The 13,196-nt window shown below is 39.2% G+C and overlaps 2 protein-coding genes across 3 annotated transcripts in view; one reads left to right on the top strand and one right to left on the bottom strand.

Moving 5' to 3' along the window:
• The window catches only part of LOC145510899 (uncharacterized), a 168,216-nt gene extending 155,518 nt beyond the window's left edge, over nt 1-12,698 (top strand). The window contains exon 3 of the mRNA XM_081503068.1: nt 10,201-12,698. Within this exon, the coding sequence (XP_081359194.1) occupies nt 10,201-10,822 (622 nt within the window). The 3' untranslated portion in view covers nt 10,823-12,698. The remainder of the gene's footprint in view (nt 1-10,200) is intronic.
• The window catches only part of NUDCD1 (NudC domain containing 1), a 91,171-nt gene that overhangs the window by 57,051 nt on the left and 20,924 nt on the right, over nt 1-13,196 (bottom strand). The window contains exon 3 of one of the 2 annotated variants that reach the window (XM_081503066.1): nt 3,823-4,008. The exons of the other annotated variant lie outside the window; for it this stretch is intronic. Within the exon in view, the coding sequence (XP_081359192.1) occupies nt 3,823-4,008 (186 nt within the window). The remainder of the gene's footprint in view (nt 1-3,822; nt 4,009-13,196) is intronic. 2 annotated transcript variants of the gene reach the window in all.

Consider the following 13,196-nt stretch of genomic DNA (forward strand, 5'->3'; position numbering starts at 1 on the left):
TCCTCCCCCTCTTTCTCTCTCATGTGAGAGAGACCAGAGGAGGCCATGTCAGGACTTTCAAAAATCCTTAGGCTGACACTCCCAGTCCTCTGAACAAGCACGGCAAATCAATTGTGAAACTGCTGATATACAGCACTCCCATCACGTTAGAGGCCACACATTCCCTGCCTTCTTTCATTTCTCTTTCTACATTTCAGTCATCACCACCACACTTGCTGGGCCTCCTTATGCCCTACCATGCCCCCATCACTTCCACCTTTAGCCTCCTCTCTTACACCAATCACCCCAAAGTCCCAAAACTCAGTTATTTCTCTCACAGTATCCCTTCCACTTCAGCTAATGCCCTGGTTCCATAACTTCCCCACTGTCCCCACATCCCCAGAGAGGACTGACTTCATTATGGCAGTATATATATACTGAAGAGGATATGGAGTAAGGTTAAATTTTTAATTTATTTTAAAAATACTATTGAAGGCCTAATATGGGCCAAGGAGATACACAGCAGAAATCAAATGAATCATAAACCCGTATGAATTTTCTCCTGGTGGACTACGTGGTGTTATTTTTAATCTGAAAGTGAAGACGGTCAATGTGTTTCTTCCTACTGAAAACCAACAGAATCCACATAGCTTGATAACAGATACATTCTCATTCACATCTCTCCTGTCCATCATTCTTCAAATTCTTTTCAACTGTTTCAGGTAGCTGGGTGCTATATACCACACATTCTCAGTAAAAAAAAGAAAAAATTACTGGAGGCAGGAACAGAATATGTCACAATGTCCAATGAATATTTAAAACTGTGACTGACGGCAAAGGCCTCCTATAAACAGGCTCTTGTTCTGGTACTTCGTGGCATTTTTGTTTAGCTCTTTGAACACACTGCAATTAGGTAGTGCAGCATTTGGTATAACAATAAGAAAGGTAAACCACTAAGGCCTTGTTGGTTTTTCTCAAATAATTAAAGCCCGGTGTTTACAGGCACCTGTTGGTCTGATAAAAATCTTTTATAAGATTTATTAAATTCTATCTCTTTAGCTACCTAGACCTAAAGGCCACCTGCTGAAATTTAGAAGGCAGCAATATCACGTTGTACTTATTAGCACAACTTAGTGTCACTTTGTCTACTTTCAAAACCTGTGGCTCTGGAGAAACTAATTTCACATTTATTATTACTAAAATCCAAACCTGCCCCTCAGTCTATTACATTGTTTTAAAAAAACTGAAGTAAAAATGGCATCTTGGAGATTGGTACATAATTACAGTTATAAATCAAATCCCTTACGGTTATACAGTGGAAGTGACAAATAGATTCAAGGGACTAGGTCTGACAGAGTGCCTGAAGGAACTATGGACAGAGGTTCGTGACATCGTACAGGAGACAGGGATCAAGACCATCCCCAAGAAAAAGAAATACAAAAAAGCAAAATGGTTGTCTGAGGAGGCCTTACAAATAGCTGAGAAACGAAGAGAAGCTAAAGGCAAAGGAGAAAAGGAAAGATATAACCATTTGAATGCAGAGTTCCAAAGAACAGAAAGGAGAGATGAGAAAGCCTTCTTCAGTGATCAGTGCAAAGAAATAGAGGAAAACAACAGGATGGGAAAGACTAGAGATCTCTTCAAGAAAATTAGAGATACCAAGAACACTTTCATGCAAAGATGGGCTCAATAAAGGACAGAAATGGTATGGACCTAACAGAAGTAGAAGATGTTAAGAAAAGGTGGCAAGAATACACAGAAGAACTATGCAAAAATCGATCTTCACGATCCAGATAACCACAATGGTGTGATCACTCACCTAGAGCCAGATATCCTGGAATGCCAAGTCAAGGGGGCCTTAGGAAGCATCACCAGGAACAAAGCTAGTGGAGGTGATGGAATTCCAATTGAGCTATTTCAAATCCTAAAAGATGATGCTGTCAAAGTGCTGCACTCAATATGACAGCAAATTTGGAAAACTCAGCAGTGGCCACAGGACTGGAAAAGGTCAGTTTTCATTCCAATCTCGAAGAAAGGCAAAGCCAAAGAATGCTCAAACTACCGCACAATTGCACTCATCTCACATGCTAGTAAAGTAATGCTCAAAATTCTCCAAGCCAGGCTTCAGCAATACGTGAACCGTGAACTTCCAGATGTTCAAGCTGGATTTAGAAAAGGCAGAGGAATCAGAGATCAAATTGCCAACATTCGTTGGATCATCGAAAAAGCCAGAGAGTTTCAGAAAAACATCTACTTCTGCTTTACTGACTACGCCACAGCCTTTGACTGTGTGGATCACAACAAACTGTGGAAAATTCTTCAAGAGATGGAAACACCAAATCACCTGACCTGCCTCCTAAGAAACCTGTATGCAGGTCAAAAAGCAACAGTTAGAACTGGACATGGAACAACAGACTGGTTCCAAATCAGGAAAGGAGTACATCAAGGCTGTATATTGTCAGCCTGCTTATTTAACTTTTATGCAGAGTACATCACAAGAAATGCTGGGCTGGATGAAGCACAAGCGGGAATCAAGATTGCCGGGACAAATATCAATAACTTCAGATATGCAGAATATACCACCCTTATGGCAGAAAGCGAAGAACTAAAGAGCCTCTTGATGAAAGTGAAAGAGGAGAATGAAAAAGTTGGCTTACAGCTCAACATTCAGAAAACTAAGATAATGGCAACCAGTCCCATTACTTCATGGCAAAAAAGATGGGGAAACAATGGAAACAGTCGCTGACTTTACTTTTGGGGGCTCCAAAATCACTGCAGATGGTGACTGCAGCCATGAAATTAAAAGACACTTGTTCCTTGGAAGAAAAGCTATGACCAACCTAGACAGCATATTAAAAAGCAAGAGACATTACTTTGTCAACAAAGGTCTATCTAGTCAAAGCTTTGGTTTTTCCAGTAGTCACGTACGGATGTGCGAGTTGGACCATAAAGAAAGCTTAGTGCCAAAGAATTGATGCTTTTGAACTGTGGTGTTGGAGAAGACTCCTGAGAGCCCCCTGGACTGCAAGGAGATCAGTCCTGAATATTCACTGGAAGGACTGATGCTGAAGCTAAAACTCCAATACTTTGGCCACCTGACACAAAGCACTGACTCACTGGAAAAGACCCTGATGCTGAGAAAGACTGAAGGTAGGAGAAGGGCATGACAGAGGATGAGATGGTTGGATGGCATCACCGACTCGATGGACATGAGTTTGAGTAAGCTCTGGAGTTGGTGATGGACAGGGAAGCCTGGCGTGCTGCAGTCCATGGGGTCGCAAAGAGTCGGACACGACTGAGCGACTGAACTGATGCTATGGTATATTTAATATTCTAAATAGGGAATATTCCTGTAAAGTTACTATTTGACTAGTTTAAACATATCAGATAGCCAAGTGGTGAAGTAAAAGCATGCTAGGCTCATAAATATATTTGAGAATAAAACATGAGAAAAGGAGAAAAGACACGACAAAGTAATTCTCTGGCCAACTCTACAAAAAAGAAAGTAGCAAGGTCAATGCTTAAGGTACTGCTTTACACTTACAAAGCCTCAACTGGTATTTGCTGAAAAACAAATGCAATTCTTGACAACTGCACTCACCCCAGATCAAAACAGGAATAGCTAATATATCAGTTTCATAAAAGGTAGACATTTTATATTTTAAAAGATATCCAAAACACTATATATTATAAAAATCAAGAGGTCACATGTAAACCATCCCTAAGAAGGTGTAAACCATCCCTAAGAAGGTGTTATTTCAAAATCATTAAGATCTAATTTGAATATACTTTCCAGACTCAGTGTTAAGTCCAAAGAAAACAAAACAAAACAAAACAACTCACCTCCCATTTTTCAGAAGCACTATTTCCACGTTCACCTGTTCCAATGAGGTACAGTCTTCCAGTTCCATCTGACAAGGTAACCCAGGTAGAAGACGTGAAATGGATGGATGCGGAAAGGCGATTGTCACATGCTGTCAAATCTGTAGGAAGTCGAAACACCTCTCGTGGTTTTCCTAAGGCAGTGTCCTAAACAGAAGCCGAACATTATGAATGAATCCCTCCCTCTCCTCGACACAAACACACACAGAATAAATATCAGCAGTGCACTGGATACTCTCCTCCTCACAAGTAGGTGCCCAAGTCCCCTGCTTGAGTATGAGCTGTCCCACTGGCTCACTCGTAAGAACCAGAAGTGACGGTATATGACTTCTTAGGTTAGGTCATACAAGACTGTACATCTCGTCTCTTGCTCTTTCTCTTCGACTGCACGTGACAGACCCATGTGAGGAGGCACTCAGGGCTCCTGACAACCACCCGTGAGTGAAGTTTGGAGGTGTACCCTTCAGCTCTAGGCGGGCTTTCGGATCACTGCAGCTGTGGCTGACATCTTGGCTACATTCTCTTGAGAAATCGTGAGAGGGAATCACCTAGCTAAGCCATTCTGATTTCTCACTGAAACTGTGAGATGACAAACATTTATTGTTTCAAGTTACTAAGTCCTGAAGTAAGTTATTACACAGCAATAGATAACTAATGCAATGCAGTAATCTAGTCTTCATTGTTAAGTTCAAAATTAACAATCGGTATTTTTAACTAATTGGAAATACCACATCATGCTCTAAATTCCTACATAAATGAAAATGCTATGTTATGCTATTAACAACTTGCGTTTTTGTTAACACATTTTTAGTGTGTGTATATATATCCTTATAAATATAGTGTCTCATGCTTCATGCTCAGTCATGTCTGACTCTCTGTGACCCCACAGATTGTGACCCACCAGGCTCCTCTCTCCATGGGATTTTTTCAGGCAAGAATAGTGGAGTAGCTTGCTATTTCCTCCTCCAGGTGATCTTCCCGACCCAGAGATCCAAACCGTGTTACTTGCATACCTCCTCCATTGGCAGGTGGATTCTTTACTACTGAACCATCTGGGAAGCCCATAATATAAAGTAGTAAGATGGATTACATCATTAAAATGTTTTTACAAGAAAATATATATAAAAGGGCTACAACTCAGAAAATAAACTTCCCCTCATACACCAAACTGTATTCAATTTTTACTGTTGTTTTAGTTTTTAGTTAACAGGTTTTCCTGCGGCACAGAAATAATCCTTGATTCATGTATTTCAGGGCTTCTCTGGTGGCTCAGCTAGTAAAGAATCCACTTGCAATGTGGGAGACCTGGATTCAATCCCTGGGTTGGGAAGATCCCCTGGAGAAAGGAAAGGCTACCCACTCCAGTATTCTGGCCTGGAGAATTCCACGGACTGTATAGTCCATGGGGTCACAAAAAGTTGGACACGACTGAGCGACTTTGACTTCATGTATTTCATTCCCTGCTCCTAGAACTGTTTAGATTAATATATATACACATACATACACTAAAAAAGATTTAAGTTAACTATGTCCTTACTAGCCTCATTTTTTAGTGACTCATTATTTGTTTCTAAAGCATGCGATTTTGTTTTCTTTAAAAGGGTACTTTCCTTCTTTTTGTACTCATATTTTACTGATTTACATAATACTGCATTAAATCATGAAAATACATAGACAAACACAGTTGACAAGTTTTTAGAATGAGAAAATCTGATTATGACTGATGTAAAACTCAGCTAGCAGAAACAGAATTATAACAGTAAAGAACTGAGTAGCCTACTAGCAATACATATCAAGCTTACAGTGGCCTTCAGTCAGTATGTTATTAAAAGAGAATAGAAAGTATCAGTTAATCCAGTCAGTTAAGTGAAAGGCAAGCAAGAGAAATTTTACTGCAAGCTAATGCCTGTGTAGGCATTTAGAACATGATGTTAAATTTCCAATTATTGTGAAAGAAATGAACTAATCAACAAATAATAGTGGAACATTAGGGAATTTTAGGAAAAAAAATTATATAAAGACATTCCTTATTTCAGATAAATCAGTAATCTAAATGTTTTAAGGGAAAAGTAAAGCAGCTTTGTTAGAAGATTGTTTTAATAATCTCAGGGTGGAGAAAGCCTTCTTATGAGTAAATAACCTTTAAAACTCAACAAGAATGACAAGGTTATCATTTTTTTTTTCACAGTAAAAGAATATGAACAGGAAAACTATGGTTTAAAAAAAAGGCCAAAATATTCAAACTCACTAGTAAAAAAAATATGATTAAAATAATACGATACCTCCATTAACCAGAAAAAAAAAAACAAAAACTTTAGACTGTTAATGTCTATTCTTGGCTAAGGTGCCCTGTTGGTAGGAACAGAGTATAGGCTTTTTGCAATGATTATGAATCAAATTTTATGATGTGTTATATACCCTTTAGTGGGCTTCCCAGGTGGCTCAGTGGTAAGGAATCTGCCTGTCCACGCAGGAGATGTGGGTTCTATCCCTGGACTGGGAAGATCCTCCAGAGAAGAGACTGGCTACCCACTCCAGTAATTCTTGCCTGAAGAATCCCATGGACAGAGGAGCCTGGCAGGCTACAGCCCATGGTGTCTCAATAGAGTCAGACATGACTTAGTGACTAAACAACAACAAATACAATTCCACTTCTAGGTATTTATAAGAATACTTGCACATGTACACTAAGATCCACATAACAAGAATGTTCATTTTAATGAAAATGACAAAATGTGCTAATAAAAACTAAGATGCAATCTAGTTTATCAATAGTGAGGAAGAGAATAGCAGCACCTGACATCCCAATGCTAGCCTGGTAGTACTAGCAAGGACTTGGTTTTGCTATGAGCTGGTGACACTAACAGCTATATTCTCCTGATAAGCAAACAATTTCACAGAACATCATCATCAGACAAGGACACTGTGTGACCTCTGTCATTATGACCAAACAGGACAAAAACAGCATCACTCCATAATGGTAACTGAATACATATAAAATATGAATGTTGTCAAAGCCACAAATAGGATCCTAATCCATGCCAATATTACTAATCATAGCTTAAGCCTTGTTCCAGTCTTCCCTCCTTCTGGACAAGACTTATTATGATACCCATCATGGAATTCTCCAGTTTCCTAACAGTAGCCAACCCAGAGCAAAGCCCCAGTTTCTAAAATCCTCTCCCCAAACCATCTGATAGAAGCCCAATCCTACAATGTCCTTTCTAACATCCTCTAACTGAGACACCCTGTGGTTCCCCATCGTACACATCCTCCTCTGCTTCACAAAATAATAAATCCAGTGAGTTCAAAGAGAAATGTGTATGTGGCATCTTTGTCCGGAGAGCATTGGCAGATGAATGGTTAACTGGAATAACCATCCTTTGGAATACCAAATAACTTCGTTATACTAAAGTAGATTTAATTTTTTAAAGATTTTTTTATGTGGACCATTTTTAAAGTCTTTGTTGAATTTGTTATAATACTGCTTCTGTTTTATGTATTTTTGTCTGTGAGGCATGTGGGACCTTGGCTCCCTGAGCAGGGATTGAACCTGCGCCCCCTTCATTGGAAGGCGAAGTCTTAACACCAGACCACCAAGTGCCCTGAAGTAGATTTATAGCGCATTAAAAAGATCTCCAAGATAATGACTGGAAAAAAAAAAAAAAGCTGCAGAAAACATATAAATCCATATATGTTGGAACAAACACTGTGATAAGACAGCACAGAGTAAGCTATAGACAGACCGGGCTATTCTAGCATTTACTATTAGAAAGGAAAATGATCTGGTGGTAAAGGAGACTGGTGGTTAAGGGGAAATTTCCATTACTGCTTCAATACATTGCTTGACTTTTTTTAAAACACTGAATAATTTACATGTGATATACATAATTAAAAGATATAAATGTTAAAATAAAATGCAACTTCTTCCTCAAAATAGTTGTTGCAAAGCAAAGTTTCTAGTGGTCTTCCCCACTACATGCCTTTCACAACATCTAAGCTAGTGAACCATTATTAGGAGGCAATCATTCTTCATTTCATACTCCACCCTAAAGATGGCTTTAAGCCATTTTCTTTTAAATAACAAGGCTGCACATAACTGAGACTGCTAGGCAGCTGATTATCAGATGTGAATGTCAAAGTCACTCAGTCGTGTCCAACTCTTTGCGACCCCATGGACTATGATTATCAGATAAATGAGTACAACATCCAATAGAGTGATTAAGATATTCAAGTATATAAATGTGAAGCTAAAAATAATTAAATTAAAAATGCAAAAGAAAACACACAGTTATCTCAAAGCTAAATGATAGTTTATGTGAAAGAACCAGAATGCTCCTGATTTTTGAAACCTAATTTTCAGAGTACATTTTAATTTTAAATGGACTGTAGGCAACAAAACATTTTCTTCTGCATTAATAAATCAGAGTACTAAATTATTTCTGAATACCCTCCATTAACAGTTTTACAGTATCTTAATAATAAAGCTTTATGTAATTAGCATCTATCGGAGAAGGAAATGGCACCCCACTCCAGTACTCTTGCCTGGAAAATCCCATGGACGGAGGAGCCTGGTAGGCTACAGTCCACGGGGTCGCTAAGAGTCGGACGACTGAGCGACTTCATTTTCACTTTTCCCTTTAATGCACTGGAGAAGGACGGGGTCGCTAAGAGTCGGACGACTAAGCGACTTCATTTTCACTTTTCCCTTTAATGCACTGGAGAAGGAAACGGCAACCCACTCCAGTATTCTTGCCTGGAGAATCCCAGGGATGGCGGAGCCTGGTGGGCTGCCGTCTATGGGGTCGCACAGAGTCGGACACGACTGAAGCGACTTAGCAGCAATTAGCATCTATAATGTCCTGGTCCCAACCAATCATTTTCTTCTTCCAGTCAGAAACAAGTTAACATTACTATGTTCAAAGCTGTTGACAATCATTCTGAGATAACATTACACAGCTGAATTGTGGAAGAATTAAAATTTCAATGATAGATGAGTACTTTTTGAATGATTATAATGTATAGTATTGTATTAAATAAGTGCTTTGACTTTTGCCATCTCATTTAATTATTTCCAAACCTTATGAAGTTGAAATTATTATCCCACTTGAAGAAGATAAAAAGCTCTGTTCAAAAAAATTAAATAATTTGCCTATAACTCCACTGCCAGAAATGGCAGGGTCAATATTCAAATCTTGGTTGACTGCACTCCAAAAATTGGTCTTTCCTATATTCCACACTTTCTTGAGAAGAAATCAATTCTCAAGTTTTTCTAAACAAATGATATGTCAGAAGTGAATGCAACTTATAGAGTAACACCTCCCCCCCCAAAAAAACGCTCTAGTATGAACGAAACTACTATATTCAGTTTTTCTTTCAGGCTAATACATTATACAGTATTTTAATTAGATTCCTGAGTCAATAAAACATATTACAAAAATCTCACTGTCCACATATTGTGTACAAATGACACTCCAAACAAACAGCAAATTAGTACTAATACATAAACTACATATTTATGAAAACATCTTAAAACAATTGGGGATCTCTTAGTTACAACTACAAGAAGACAAGCTCTGAACTAACAGAGCCTTTTTCTAATACATGTACATTTATAGAAAACACTACTCAAGTTTAAAAAAAAAAATGGTCAAACTAAACAAGGATGTCATTTACTATTAGACACTGATACTTAAAAACTTGCCCTTTTAAAAAGGAGTGATCTTTTTCTGGAGAAAAACTTTCATCACTAATAACGATTTGGAAGGAAAAAAATATCTTACTATATCCTCCTTCTTTCCCCCACTTTTTTTGCTAGAACTGTAAGGAAAGGTGTTTTAAATTAATTGTAATTTGATTAAGTAATGTCTTTATTTACCACAAAGCTTTCAATATGTATTAAACACACACAGATCCAAGAACTTTACGCCACTCATTTTTCTTTAACCAGATAAATCACCAGCTCCCTGCTAGTAAACTCAACTGTAGAACATAAGCTGGACTCAGGTCTGGATAAGAATATACTGGTAAATAACTGAGTTGGACTAGCAAGTAGCTGTAACCAGTAACTATGAGACACAGCCTCACAAGTGCACGCTTCAGATGGAATCCAGTAACTCTCCTCTGGATATTTACATGTAACTTAAATAGGCATCACAAGATGATGCTATTCTTTATTAGCAAAAACATGAGTTTTTCAGATAAAAAGAAATTAGGACAGAATTAATCCCCTAAATATTAAGAAACAGAACACAGACTTTAAAATAGGCCCTAAGATGATAAAATGCCAATATAATAAAGAATTAAATTTTAAACACTTTTTTTTTTTGCTTTTCTAAGGACAGAGGTTCGTGACATTGTACAGGAGACAGGGATCAAGAAAATCCCCATGGAAAAGAAATGCAAAAAAGCAAAATGGCTGACTGAGGAGGCCTTACAGATAGCTGGGAAGAGAAGAGAAGCGAAAAGCAAAGGAGAAAAAGAAAGATATTCCCATCTGAATGCAGAGTTCCAGAGAATAGCAAGGAGAGATAAGAAAGCCTTTCTCAGCGATCAGTGCAAAGAAATAGAGAAAAACAACAGATTGGGAAAGACTAGAGATCTCTTCAAGAAAATTAGAGATACCAAAGGAACATTTCATGCAAAGATAGGCTCGATAAAGGACAGAAATGGTATGGACCTAACAGAAGCAGAAGATATTAAGAAAAGGTGGCAAGAATACACAGAAGAACTGTACAAAAAAGATCTTCACGACCCAGATAATCACGATGGTGTGATCACTCACCTAGAGCCAGACATCCTGGAATGTGAAGTCAAGTGGGCCTTAGAAAGCATCACTACGAACAAAGCTAGTGGAGGTGATGGAATTCCAGTTGAGCTATTTCAAATCCTCAAAGGTGATGCTGTGAAAGTGCTGCACTCGATATGCCAGCAAATTTGGAAAACTCAGCAGTGGCCATAGGACTGGAAAAGGTCAGTTTTCGTTCCAATCCCAAAGAAAGACAATGCCAAAGAATGTTCAAACTACCGCACAATTGCACTCATCTCACACACTAGTAAAGTAATGCTCAAAATTCTCCAAGCCAGGCTTCAGCAATACGTGAACCGTGAACTTCCAGATGTGCAAGCTGGTTTTAGAAAAGGCAGAGGAACCAGAGATCAAATTGCCAATATCCGCTGGATCATCGAAAAAGCAAGAGAGTTCCAGAAAAACATCTATTTCTGCTTTATTGACTATGCCAAAGTCTTTGACTGTATGGATCACAATAAACTGTGGAAAATTCTGAAAGAGATGGGAATACCAGACCATCTGACCTGTCTCTTGAGAAACCTGTATGCAGGTCAGGAAGCAACAGTTAGAACTGGACACGGAACAACAGACTGGTTCCAAATAGGAAAAGGAGTACATCAAGACTGTATATTGTCAGCCTGCTTATTTAACTTCTATGCAGAGTTCATCATGAGAAATGCTGGGCTGGAAGAAACACAAGCTGGAATCAAGATTGCTGGGAGAAATATCAATAACCTCAGATATGCGGATGACACCACCCTTATGGCATAGAGTGAAGAAGAACTAAAGAGCCTCTTGATGAAGGTGAAGGAGGAGAGTGAAAAAGTTGGCTTAAAGCTCAACGTTCAGAAAACTAAGATCATGCCATCTGGTCCCATCACTCCATGGGAAATAGATGGGGAACAGTGGAAACAGTGTCAGACTTTATTTTTTTGGGCTCCAGAATCACTGCCGATGGTGACTGCAGCCATGAAATTAAAAGACGCTTACTCCTTGGAAGGAAGGTTATGGCCAACCTTGATAGCATATTTAAAAGCAGAGACATTACTTTGCCAACAAAGGTCCGTCTAGTCAAGGCTATGGTTTTTCCAGTGGTCATGTATGGATGTGAGAGTTGGACGGTGAAGAAAGCTGAGCGCCGCAGAATTGATGCTTTTGAACTGTGGTGTTGGAGAAGACTCTTGAGAGTCCCTTGGACTGGAAGGAGATCCAATCAATCCATCCTAAAAGAGATCAATCCTGGGTGTTCATTGGAAGGTCTGATGTTGAAGCTGAAACTCCAATACTTTGGCCACCTCATGCGAAGAGTTGACTCATTGGAAAAGACCCTAATGCTGGGTAGGATTGGGGGCGGGAGGAGAAGGGGACAACAGAGGATGAGATGGTTGGATGGCATCACCGACTCGATCAACATGGGTTTGGGTAGACTCCGGGAGTTGGTGATGGACAGAGAGGCCTGGCGTGCTGCAATTCATGGGGTTGCAAAGAGTCGGGACACGACTGAGCGACTGAACTGAACTGAAGGAATTGGAATTTTTCTACTTCGTAAGTGAACTTCCTCCCAACTGACATTTTTCTGAAATTAAGTACTGTAAACCACAAATTGGCCAGTGGCCTGTGGCTGAGATTCCCAGGTGGCTCAGTGGTAAGAATCCATCTGCCAACGCAAGAGACTCAGGAGGAGCAGATTCAATCCCTGGGTTGAGAAGATCCCCTGGAGAAGAAAATGGCAACCCACCCCAGTATTCTTGCCTGGAGAATCAATGGACAGAGGAGCCTCGCGGGCTGCAGTCAGACACGACTGAGGGACTGAACACACACACCCCACAAATTAAGCTGATTCGGACCTTATCAATACAATGCCTCTATAAACCTGTGTTGCACTGCTGCCACCTGCTGGCTCCTGACAAAATCTAAAGGCTAAACAACTGGTAGATTTCCTTTCTTAGGCCCTACAGCCTTCATTCACTGTGACCACAATGTTTAGCCCAAATTAACAAGGAAGGTCATTTTTGTAAATCAGCCACAAATAAAAACCTCCCTGAGATTTGTGCATGTGTGCCTTTGACTAAAAAAAAAAAAAAAAATCAGACAATAAAAAGTATGTAAGACTGTTTTCTGCTTTAAAAAAAAAAGCCAATGTATAAGCACAGCAGCCAATACTCTCCACCTGCTCCCAATACAGTTCAAAGAACAAGCTGATTTCCTTTGTTGCTGATCAAAAAAATAGTGTGGTATTCTTCTGTACCACTGGTGCAGAGTTTCACAAAACTTGGTCACTAGACCAGAAGCAAAGTCATCTGGGATGTTTGATAAAATGAAGACTCCCAGACCACAACCAACCCTAACAAACTGAATCAGAATCTTTGGGAACTACAACCTGAAATTAGCTTTCTGTTTTGATCAATTGCTCCAAATGATTCTGATGTGCAATACAGTTGAAAACCAAAGACAAAAAGCTGACTTAAGCAGAAAACTAAAACAATCCCAAATACGGTTCTTTAAAAATAAAATAATAATGATATCCTTGTAAAGTTTGATTAAG

This window comes from Giraffa tippelskirchi, chromosome 6, assembly GCF_054371585.1.
Source record: "Giraffa tippelskirchi isolate mGirTip1 chromosome 6, T2T-mGirTip1v1.2.pri, whole genome shotgun sequence".
Taxonomy (NCBI): Eukaryota; Metazoa; Chordata; class Mammalia; order Artiodactyla; family Giraffidae; genus Giraffa; species Giraffa tippelskirchi.